General features: G+C 50.3%; 1 protein-coding gene across 1 annotated transcript; it reads left to right on the forward strand.

Moving 5' to 3' along the window:
* The first annotated feature begins 399 nt into the window (after window positions 1-399).
* Window positions 400-10,655, forward strand: KLHL40 (kelch like family member 40). The gene is made up of 6 exons (XM_053998188.1): window positions 400-1,565; window positions 4,979-5,139; window positions 6,531-6,638; window positions 7,755-7,940; window positions 8,512-8,658; window positions 9,376-10,655. The coding sequence occupies exons 1-6, from the start codon at window positions 420-422 to the stop codon at window positions 9,485-9,487; spliced, it is 1,860 nt and encodes a 619-aa protein (XP_053854163.1). The 5' UTR covers window positions 400-419; the 3' UTR covers window positions 9,488-10,655.
* Window positions 10,656-11,011: the final 356 nt, after the last annotated feature.

Raw genomic sequence — 11,011 nt, forward strand, 5'->3', positions numbered from 1 at the left:
ACGTGTCCCCCATGGTGTCACTGCAGCCAAACCTCCTGCTCTCCCTGCGGTGACTCATGAGCTGACAGACCCTTCCTGAATTACTGAGGCTGGAATTACAGCTGTTCCCCCGGCCCCCTCCCTTCCTCCTTGTCCAATGTGTCATATTAAAGGGTGATCGGCTTACACATGCTGCAGTATGGATTCCTTAAGCTCTGCAGTGCTGTGTCTATATATAAAGCCCCGAGCTGGAAACTGAAGTGCACGGACAGCTGGGAGCGTAGCGAGCGTTTCACATTCCCGGTGTGCCAGAGGTCTGGAAGCCCGCGAGGCTGTGAGCTCTGCTTTGAGCAAGTTTCTTTACTCAGGTTTGGGTATAGCCACCGATATTTACCCATAAAAGAAGGACTGGGGCAAAGGACAGCGGTTTACTCATCACCATGGGTTTGCCTCTCGATCAAGTGGAAGAATTGCGTCTCTACCAGCAAACTCTTCTCCAGGACGGACTCAAAGATATGTTGGACCACAATAAGTTTCTGGACTGTGTCTTAAAAGTGAAAGGGAAGGAGTTTCCCTGCCATCGGCTGGTGCTGGCGGCCTGCAGCCCGTATTTCCGGGCCATGTTCCTCTCAGACATGGAAGAGAGCAAGAAGAGGGAGGTCAGCTTGGAAGATGTCGATCCAGACGTCATGGGCAAGATCCTCCATTACATCTACACCTCCGAGCTGGAGATCACCGAGCAGAACGTGCAGGACATCTTCTCTGTGGCCAACATGTTCCAGATCCCCTCCATCTTCACCGTGTGCGTGTCCTTCCTGCAGAAGAGGCTCTGCCTCAGCAACTGCCTGGCCATCTTCCGGCTGGGATTGATGCTGGATTGCGCCCGGCTGGCCGTGGCTGCCCGGGATTTCATCTGTGACCGCTTTGCGCTGATCTCCCGGGACGAGGAGTTCTACCAGCTCTCCCCTGACGAGCTGATTGCCATCATCTCCAGCGACTCCCTCAACGTCGAGAAGGAGGAGAGTGTCTTTGAGGTGGTGATGAAGTGGGTGGGGACCAAGGACCGCGAGAGCCGGCAGAAGGCCTTGCCTGTCGTCTTCGAAAGCATCCGCTTCCGCCTCATGCCCAACGACTACATCAAGGACCACGTGGAGAAGCACGCCATGGTCAAGTCCAGCCCGGAGCTGCTCAAGAAGCTGCAGATGGTGAAGGACGCCCAGAAAGGGAAATTCACCGTGGTGAAGAAGAAGAAAGTGAAGAAGAACAGTGAGAATCAAGCAAAGGAGAACGTTGTCAATGGAGCGGTAGATGAAGGGGAAGATACGGACGAGGATGCTCTCCCTGGGATCTTGAATGACACGATGCGCTTTGGGATGTTCCTCCAGGACCTTATTTTCATGGTGAGCGACAGTGGAGCAGTGGCCTATGACCCCAATGCCAACGAGTGCTATTTTGCCTCCCTGTCTACTCAAATCCCAAAGAACCATGTCAGTCTGGTGACCAAAGAGAATCAGATCTTCATAGTTGGAGGGCTGTACTACAACGAGGACAACAAAGAGGATCCCATGAGCTCCTACTTCCTACAGGTACTACCTTTTTTTTCATTTTGTTTCTTTGACACTTGGGAACATCACCAAGCTTTAGCTTGCATGCAAAGCCCATAATATTTGTTGTCACGTGATGTGAAAGTTGTAAACAAAGGAGAATGATCTGGGTTGCTTTACTGGAGATTCTTCTCCCTTTATTTTTAAGGCAGATGCCACTGAGGGGTGGTTGTGGTAGTTGAGGTAGGAGGTTTGAAGGAGTAGGAAATAGGAATGGTCCAAATCCTGAAGAGAGGATTGTTTAGAACAGTGAATTTGGCCCAGCCCTGGCTGCCATAGGATTCACAAACTGGGAGGTTCGTGGCATCAGACCCAGCTTCTGCTTTGCATCCCCTGCCTTCCCTGGTTATGATCCCCAGGAAAACCCAAGGGTGACACTGTCAGGTGCCGAAAAAGGAGCAGCAGCAGCTGCAGCCACAGAGCAAACACCCCAAGGACACAGGGCATGTCCCTGCCTCCCAACATGTGCCCCATTCCTAGTGCTGCTCCTGCCCCTGAGATGGGCTTGGACCAGCTCAGAGTCTTTGCCTCAGCCATTTCCATCCTGAGAGGGGGAAACCGCCACGAGCTGTCTTTGGGGATACTCCTCAGGGAAAGTGGCTGTTCTAACTCAGCAGTGACCCAGCTGTGACTGGATTGAGCCATGCAGACAATCTGAGCCCCAGCCAGGGCTGCAGCCCAGATTTCTTTCTCTGTAGACAGCTAACACAAGGCGCCTGCCCTTCCTGCCGACCCCAAGGAATCCAGTAAGTCCCCTGTTCTTCCTCCCATACCCAGAAATCCTTTTTTTGTTCCTCTCCATGGCTCAAATCTTCTGGGAAGGAGCAATAACGTGTCTCAGGCTCACATCTTCTGGGGAAAACAATAACATCTCCAGGCAGAAAGGATAAAATGAGGGTGGTTGCCAAGCTGAGACATAGAGCCCTGATCCGTGCCTTGACTCGTTGCCCTCATCAGTAGGGCTGCACATCATGCAGGGACCATCCTCACCTAGAAAGGGGCAGGGGCTTGTCCAGGGAATGAGAAGCCAGGAGGAAGAAACCCCCAGCCCTATATAGCAGGAGGGAGTGGGAAAGCTGAGGAAGTGCTGGGGGTGTCCTGACTGAGATGCAGCCTTTCACACTGGACAATCCATGATGACAGAGGTGTGGGCAACCCCATCAGTTACCTGTGAAGAGCAGGCCAATGCCTTCAGCCCTAACCTGTGCCTAAAGATCAATCTTCCCAGCAGAGGTGGAGCAGGATCCAGAGAGGTCAGAGCACCTCCACAGAATCATAGAATGGCCTGGGTTGAGAGGGGCCTTGAAGATCACCCAGTTCCAAACCCCCTGCCATGAGCAGGGACACCTTCCACTGGACCAGGCTGCTCAGAGCTCCATCCAACTTGGCCTTGAACACTTTCAGGGGTGGGGCAGCCTCCTTGGAAGAATTCATTATTTGACCTCACAAAGCCCTGGGAAACTGCTCTAACTCCAAACCTGTGCCCTTTGAACACGTGGGTTGGATGAAAAACGTTTGGTGGTCCTTCCCCACAAGGTACTCTGTGGTTCTAAGCTGCAAACAGCAAGATTTCTCTATTCAGCTCCCAGTTTGCCACTAACTCAATGTGAAATGCTTTGAGCATCGTGGGGCCAGTTTCAGCTCTTCCCCACAAGAAGGGTCTCGTCACACATCACCATATCACTTGTGCTTGGGAGAATCAGGCAAACCCTGGGACTGGAGAGTGCCGTCAGTTTGCAGATGTTTAATTTATTACATCAGTGTCATTATGTAGCTCACAGTTGCTGAATGAGCAAGAGAGGTTTTGAGCCCTTTTTTTCAGCTCAAACGACATATTTAGACATGCAGCTTTATGACAAGCCACTGTGCCACAGCTCCCTACACCTTCTGACTCTTTCTATCCCCCCCCAAATTTCACATTTCCCCTGCTGAAGCCAGGTGCATTAGGTCAAGGATAATTTAGATTTAAGGACAGGCACCAAAATATAAAAATGCTGATAAATCCCAGGGGCCTTGCAGATTTTGGCAGGAGCAAAATGATCCCATTGACATTTCAGATGGAAAAGGGTATCCTTTCTTTGTCACTTGCAAGATTTATGACTTGAAAACAATGCTGAATCAATCAAGAAGCAGGAACTACCCTAATGACTGAGCTGCTCAGGGTTGCACTATAAATAACACATGTGTGGACCACAGTTTACAAAGAGACAAAAACCACAGGCACCCAGCTGAGGGTGAGATTTGAAGCCAACCCATCAGGCTGAAGCTCCTTGGCCTGAGCCCATGGCAAACAATGCTCCAGGCAGTGCTGCGTCACAGCTTCATCCTGCAGTCCCACAAAACTGGCTGCAAGACATCCCTCCCTCCTCTATCAAGCTATATTATTTTTTTTTTCACCAGTTCCCATTAAGCCACAGTGCTCAGAGTCTCCAGTCTAAGAATTTTTTTTTTTTTTTTTTTTCCTGGTGGGAGATGAGGCAATGCCTTGATCTACAGATGTCCAAGGATTTGGTGATCTGAACCAGCAGCTTGCTCATCTCTCAGACGGGTCTGGCACACTTTACCTGTGTAGCCAACATTGCTGGCAGCACCCTGTTACCTGGCAGAGATGGAAAATGCCAGGATGAAATACTGTGAGGTGTTCTATGCATGAAAAGGTTCAGGAAAATGTCTAGGACTGAAATGCTTCCATTCCTGCAGTCCCAGGAATGATCCATGTTAAGTGCAGCAAGAAGTCTTTCACCCAAAGATGACCAAGCTCATTCCAAGTTAGAAGAGGAGACTCAAGAGAGAGCTTATCACTCTACAACTCCCTGAAAGAAGGCTGGAGCCAGGTGGGGTTGGCCTCTTCTCCCAAGCAACCAGTGACAGGATGAGAGGACAAAGCCTCAAGCTGCACCAAGGGAGGTTCAGGTTGGATGTCATGGAGAGGTTTTTTACTGAAAAGGTGGTCAGGCATTGAGACAGGCTGCTCAGGGAAGTGGTGCAGTCACCATCCCTGGTGGTGTTCAAGAAATGAGCTGATGTGGCACTCAGTGCCATGGAATTGACAAGGAGGTGACTGGTCAAAGGTTGGACCCAATGATCTCAGAGGTATTTCCCAACTTTAATGTGATTCTGTAAGGTCCAGACTTTGATGAATAGAGCAGAACGTGTTGCTGCAGACCCGTCTCTGCTCTTATGCCTTATCACAAAAGGTCTATGATACAAACTGTGACTTGGGTTTGCTCTCAGATCTCCCATCCAGCTGACAAAGGCACAGCCACAGGAGCATTGCAGAGAGTGCTGCTGGGGTGACCAAGCTGCACATGGGAACAGACTTTGTCCTCCACCTCTGCACCCTGACTTTTGCTAAACAAATGGGCACAGGCTAACGACCATACGTTCCCTTCCAGTACGACCATCTGGACGCAGACTGGCTGGGGATGCCCCCCCTGCCCTCCCCTCGCTGTCTCTTCGGCCTGGGGGAGGCAGAAAACTCCATTTTTGTGGTTGGAGGGAAGGAACTGAAGGAGGGAGAGAAGACCTTGGATTCAGTCCTGTGCTACGACCGGCTGTGAGTGTTCAGTGCGAGTCTGGGGTGGAGGGGGATTGGAGGAGGAGGTGGAGCAGCTGCCATACAAAGTGACTCCAGATCTCCAGGGGTCAAAAAGGTTTGGAGAGAACCAAACCTTGGGAGAAGAGCTTGAGCTCTGTGTGTGGATGCTGGCACTGTCCTCGAACTGTGCCCTGGGGCTCTGAACTGCCTCACTCCAGCTGCTCCCTTTATTGAGCCTCCTGGAGAGGGAAGCCTTTATGGGGATATTTTGTTATCTGGGACTGCTGTTAGTAAATGTTCATGTGAGACATGTACAGAGTTTTTTGTTTTTTTTTTTTTTTTTTTCTTCTGCTAAATCTTCTGCTCTTGCCCATTGATTAAAGGATCAGTGACATTCACTGTGGTCTCACCAAAAGAGGTTTGAACAGAAAAGCTTGTTTTTAAAGTTTTCAGATGTGTCACAGAATGGCTTATCCTGATTGATATCAGGCTTAATATCCAATTATTTTTTGGACAATGGGCTCTGACCCATGCTAGCTCATGAGCTTTATTAAAAGGCACCATCCTGTTTTTCTCTCAGGAGACAGAAACTTCCAAAGCCTGCTGCTCTCTGCCCCAAAGAGACAGAGCAGCAGGCATCCACAAGCCTTTGCTTGGTCTATATTTAGATGTGTGTGCTTCCAAGTCTGTTTTATAGGCAGAGATTTGAAACCAGTTCCCTTCCCACAGAGTGGGGCATTTATCTGCCCCTGCAGACTCTGGGAAAGAATTTGTCTACCCCCACTAAGTGCTTGGGGGTGGTTTGAGTATCAGTTTGGAGCTGGTAGAGATGTGAGCAGCACCACTCTGTCTCTGGTTTTATTTGGTTGATATTACTCTGACTGACATGGCTGAGCACGAGCCAGCCGTGTGCCCAGGTGGCCAAGAGGGCCAGTGGCATCCAGGATGTATCAGCAGGACCAGGGAAATGTTTCTTCCTTTGTGCTGGGCACTGTGAGGCTGCACCTCAAATCCTGCATCCAGTTTTGGGCCTTTCATGACAAGAAGGACATTGAGGGGCTGGAGTGAGCCCCAAGAAGGGAACAGAGCTGAGGAAGGTTCTGGAGCACCAGGAGCAGCTGAAAAAACTTGGGAGGCTCAGCTTGGAGAAAAGGAGGTTCAAGGGGTCATTATTGCTCCCTATACCTACCTGAAGACCTCAAGAAAATAATGGATATTAGCATAAATATTCTGTTTATTTTACTGTCCTCCTTTTTTAGGATCACAACATTTACTGTCTGAGCCTCTCTCATTGCAGACCTTGTCTTTCTGAGATTGAGTCCAGCCTCTAGGTCTGGAAAATGCCACGGCCTCTAGGTGTCATCCAGCAAGTTACAAATCCTTTTGCTTCCCATCTTTTTCTGACCCAGGTCCTTCAAGTGGGGTGAGGCCGATCCCCTTCCCTACGCAGTCTATGGCCACGCAGTGGTATCACACAAGGATCTTGTCTACGTCATCGGGGGCAAGGGAAGTGACAAGTAAGTCAAAAAGCAGGAGAAAATCAAGGAGGCAATCCCCCAAACCAGTGGGAGTGCAGAGGTGGTACCTCCTCAGCCTGGTTTAAGGAGGGCTGGATGGGATAGGACATGTGGATCCTTCCCTCTCCACTGACCTTTGTGCCTGCAGCTCTTTCCAAAACCTCAGGAGGCCAACAGGGACACCAGGAAGATGGCAGTGTCCTTACAGGAGAGAGAATGTATTGCCCCATCCCTGGAAGCAGGCTGGAGGGGGCTTTGAGGGAAACTGGTCTAGTGGAAGGTGGCCCTGCCCATGGGGGGTTGGAATGGGATGCTCTTTAAAGATCCTTCCAAATCAAGCCATTCTCTGATCCCCTTTGCTCACAAAAAAAAAAAAAAAAAAAAAAAAAAAAAAAAGTCACACAGATTGGGAGAGGCATGAAGAGCCAGAAGCCCCTTAACTTTTAGGGTGTCCTGTCTTGGACTTGTGGAGCAGAGTGGTCACCACAGTCAAATCCAGACGTGTATTTGCAACAGGAGGGGAAAACCTCATCCACCCTGACCCCATCCCGCCCTCCTGCAGAAGATGAACTCAGCAGGAAAATCCTCTCTCAGGAGCATCACACTGGCTGCCTTGCAGGGCACAAATGTGACTGCAGAGCAAACATTCCACAGTCCAGCAAGGATTGGTCCTGCTGGGGAAGGGTTTTGGTCTGAAGGGTGTGAACATCCTCACACTGCCCACCTGGCCACAGGAACGCCACTGAGGATATTTTGCAGCACCACGGTGGATCAGGAGCAATAAGACAATGCCTTGGTGGCTGTGAGAGGTCCAGGTTGGCTGTCTGGACCTGTTTCCAGGTGTGTGAGCACCAAGCTGAGCTCTCAGGACTCCTATCCAAAGCGGGCACAGCAGGAGGGGATGTGTTACACACACAAACGGTGACTCCAGGCAGGGACATCCTTGGGTGCACACCCAACAAAGGGTGTGGGTTCCTCCACTCATGCCGATGTGAAGGAGGAAAATCCTCCCTAGAGACCCCACCTTCTTCCCAGCAGACACCCCCAAACCCCAGGAGTGCAAAACCACCCCTTGGCAGGTGATCGAGGCTCCTTTTCCCTCTCATTTTTCTCCAGGAAGTGCCTGAAGAAGATGTGTGTCTACAACCCAGCCAAGTTTGAGTGGAAGGAAATGGCTCCCATGAAAACCGCCCGCTCCTTGTTCGGAGCCACCGTGCACAGGGACAAAATCTACGTGGCAGCTGGTGTCACCGACTCCGGTTTGACCAACTCGGTGGAGGTCTACGACATCGCCACCAACAAGTATGTCCTGAGTTGTGGTTACACAAGGAGTAGGTTCACTCAGCTCAGCAACTTCCAACCATCCTGGAGTCTGTTTGTGACTCCTGATGTCAGTTCCTCCAGTTTATATGCCCGTGGCTGGGGAGCTGGAACTGGATGATCTTTGAGGTCCCTTCCAACCCAAGCCATTCTCGGGTTCTGTGGTTCATCAGAGAGCTGGGCATCACCAAAGTCACTGTGGTTGGGCTGTGGATCATCTCAGGCTGGCCCTCAAAGTGGTTTCACCCACTGTGCCATCCTTGGGTTCTCTGGAGCTTCACCCAGCACAATAAACCCTCTGAGTTTGGGTGTCTCTTGCAGCTGCAGTCCCAGCACTGGGACATACTGGTCCATGCACCCAAAGCAAAACAAAGCTGAACAACGATGGTGGGAACAGTTTCCCTAAAAAGAGCCAGGGAACGATCCCATCCCACCTAGACCTGCACAAGTGGATGTGTCACTAGCGAGCTCAGTTGTTGAATCCTGATTTGAGGCCATCCTCAGTGTGGGGGTGGCCAGGATGCTCTAACTTGTCCCCTCTCTCATGTGGCAGGTGGGACACCTTCACTGAGTTCCCTCAGGAGCGCAGCTCTGCCAGCCTGGTCAGCCTGTCCGGGGTGCTCTACCTGCTCGGGGGGTTCGCCACGGTGGAGACGGAGTCGGGAGAGCTGGTGCCGACGGAGCTGAACGATGTTTGGAGGTGACAACCTTCCCCAGGGCTGTCCAAGGGAGCATGGGAGGGATGTTAGTAATGAAATAGATAATTTCTGTCTTTTTTTGTGCCATCAGTGAGAGATGGAGGTTGTCACCCCAGCACGAGGCTGCAGGCTCAGCACTCGGTGTCTGGGAAGTTTGCCCTGCGCTGTGCTGGAGGGCACATTGGTGCCTCAGTGATCTCTCCCAGCCTCACACAGCAACAGGCCAGGGAAAGCTTGCTCCTTTGGCTTTGCTGTGCGTTGACATTTTGCCTGGAGCTGGTTCCAGCCTCCCCTTTGGTGTGGAGCAGCATCTGTGCGATGCTTCCTCTCCCTGGGAACAGCCAGTGCTCGGGGTGGGAAGCAGATAGTCTTACATGCAAGAGGAGTGGGCAGAAAGCACTTAGTGACAGCTGCTAGTGCAGCATTGGCTGCTCCTGTCCCTCATGTCAGTGCTCTGGCACCCTCAGCAGGATCCTGCTGTCCTTCACCATGGATGTTGCACCTTGGTGCCATCAACCCAATTCCCAGAAGAAAAAATATCCCCTCCCCTGCAAGGCCACGTGCTGATATCCACATCCCCCAAACCAGAGCACTCCAGGCCTGAAAGTCCCCATTCAAATTCCTGTGGCCAAATGACTCCTGTGGGCTCCCACCTCTATGGAGAGCAGCTGGAGGGAGGGAGAGGAGGCCTTTCCTCACCATTGTCTGCCTCTCCCCAGGTATGATGAGGAGCAGAAGAAGTGGGAAGGGGTCCTCCGGGAGATCCAGTACGCCTCCGGTGCCACGTTCCTGCCCGTGCGCCTCAATGTTCTGCGCCTGACGAAGATGTAGTCAGGAGTGATGGGTCCTCTTTCCACGGGGTGCTGGGGCAAGGAGGGATGGGGAGATGCTTCTCAGAGATGTGGCATCTGGGCACTGCCCAGGACATTGCATCTGTGATTGGTACTTTTTTGGATAAATGGGAAAGAGGGGAGAGTATCTGGAAAACCTCCGGGAACTTGAAGGTGATCACAAGGTAATTAGAGAGGGGATCTGGAGCCTGCAAGGAGCTGGGGAAGACTGAGAAGCACAGAAAAATTAATTATTCCAGTCTCAGGAGACAGGACAAATAGATCATATATTTTTTAAACTTCTTTCTCCATGTTTTCCCCCATCTTTTCAACTGCTGTTGGACCTCTCCAACAAACAGCAGATGCAGAAAGTGAGGACTAAGATGACATTCCCCAGAGAAAGGCATCCACAAAGTATTTCCCAGCCTAAGGTGTCTGTGAGCACAGTGTTCCTTGGAGAGGAGAAGGAAGGGTTAAAGTCAAGTGGTACAGGAGAGACTTGGTAGAATTTGATGAATTCCTGAGTGAAGAGGGTTGTTGGGATGAGACAGTTAAAAGGGAAGCTCATGTGAGCAGCAGAAGCACTTTGGAAGTTGTAATGAAAAGCAAAAAATCTTATTTCTTTGCCTCCACCTTGACTTTGGAGTGATGAGAGGCCGGGAGCTGAGTCTCAGGAAGGGAGGAGTCATGGAAGTTGTAGGGTGGGAAGGGAGGATGCCACGTGTGGTCATCTCCAGCCTTTTGGGCTCCTCACCTTCAATCACAGATCACAATGTCCTCACCTTTGGATGTACAAATGCTGGGGTTTAGAGAAAGGTTTTATATCTCTGCTGTTTTTCTTATTTTTCATGTTCAGATTTTTTTTAAAGAGTATCTTACTTTGCTAAGATCTCAGATGTGTTTGGTTCAAAGAGAGCTTCTGAGAGAAAAAAATGAATATTTATTTTAAACTTGTCAACAATGAAGTTTTGATAGAGACATGACTGTACTGGCAGCAGGAAAAAAAGATCTGTTAGAGCAAAAATCTCCTGATGCCCACACCATCTGACCAGTGGTTTATTTAAAAATAAATGTGATTATTCCAAAAGAAATCCCCTGTGTTTGCACATTGCTAGAGCTGAAACTGATCCTTCACAGCAACCAAAAACAAGGACTGAGCACAAATTGTGATGGACACATGCAGCAAAACAGCCCCAAGGAGAGCCCCACCTTTTCTTGTTATTTTCCACCATTTGAGAGCTGAAATTTTAGGATCTGTATCCTTACAGCTCTTCCCTATGGATACCACAATTAGGACTAGAAGGAAGCTGGATGCCTACACTGATAGGGTGAGAGGAAACAGCCTCAAATTGTGCCAGGGGAGGTTTAGATTGGATATTAGGGTGAGGTTTTTCATGGAAGGGATTATAAAGCATTGGGAAAGGCAGTGGAGTTCCAGTGATGGAGTCACCATCCCTGGAAGTGTTCAAAAAATATGGATGTGGCAGTTAGGAAGATGGTGGTGGTGCTGGGTTGGTGGTTGGAC

This window comes from Vidua macroura, chromosome 1 (assembly GCF_024509145.1).
Source record: "Vidua macroura isolate BioBank_ID:100142 chromosome 1, ASM2450914v1, whole genome shotgun sequence".
Lineage (NCBI taxonomy): Eukaryota > Metazoa > Chordata > Aves > Passeriformes > Viduidae > Vidua > Vidua macroura.

What these genes read in the sequence shown, in the direction of transcription:
- KLHL40 (XM_053998188.1), top strand. Translation starts at nt 420, where the DNA reads ATGGGTTTGCCTCTCGATCAAGTGGAAGAATTGCGTCTCTACCAGCAA. An exon ending in TACGACATCGCCACCAACAA is followed by an intron (nt 7,941 to 8,511) that starts GTATGTCCTGAG and finishes CTCATGTGGCAG; the next exon opens with GTGGGACACCTTCACTGAGT. An exon ending in GAGCTGAACGATGTTTGGAG is followed by an intron (nt 8,659 to 9,375) that starts GTGACAACCTTC and finishes GCCTCTCCCCAG; the next exon opens with GTATGATGAGGAGCAGAAGA.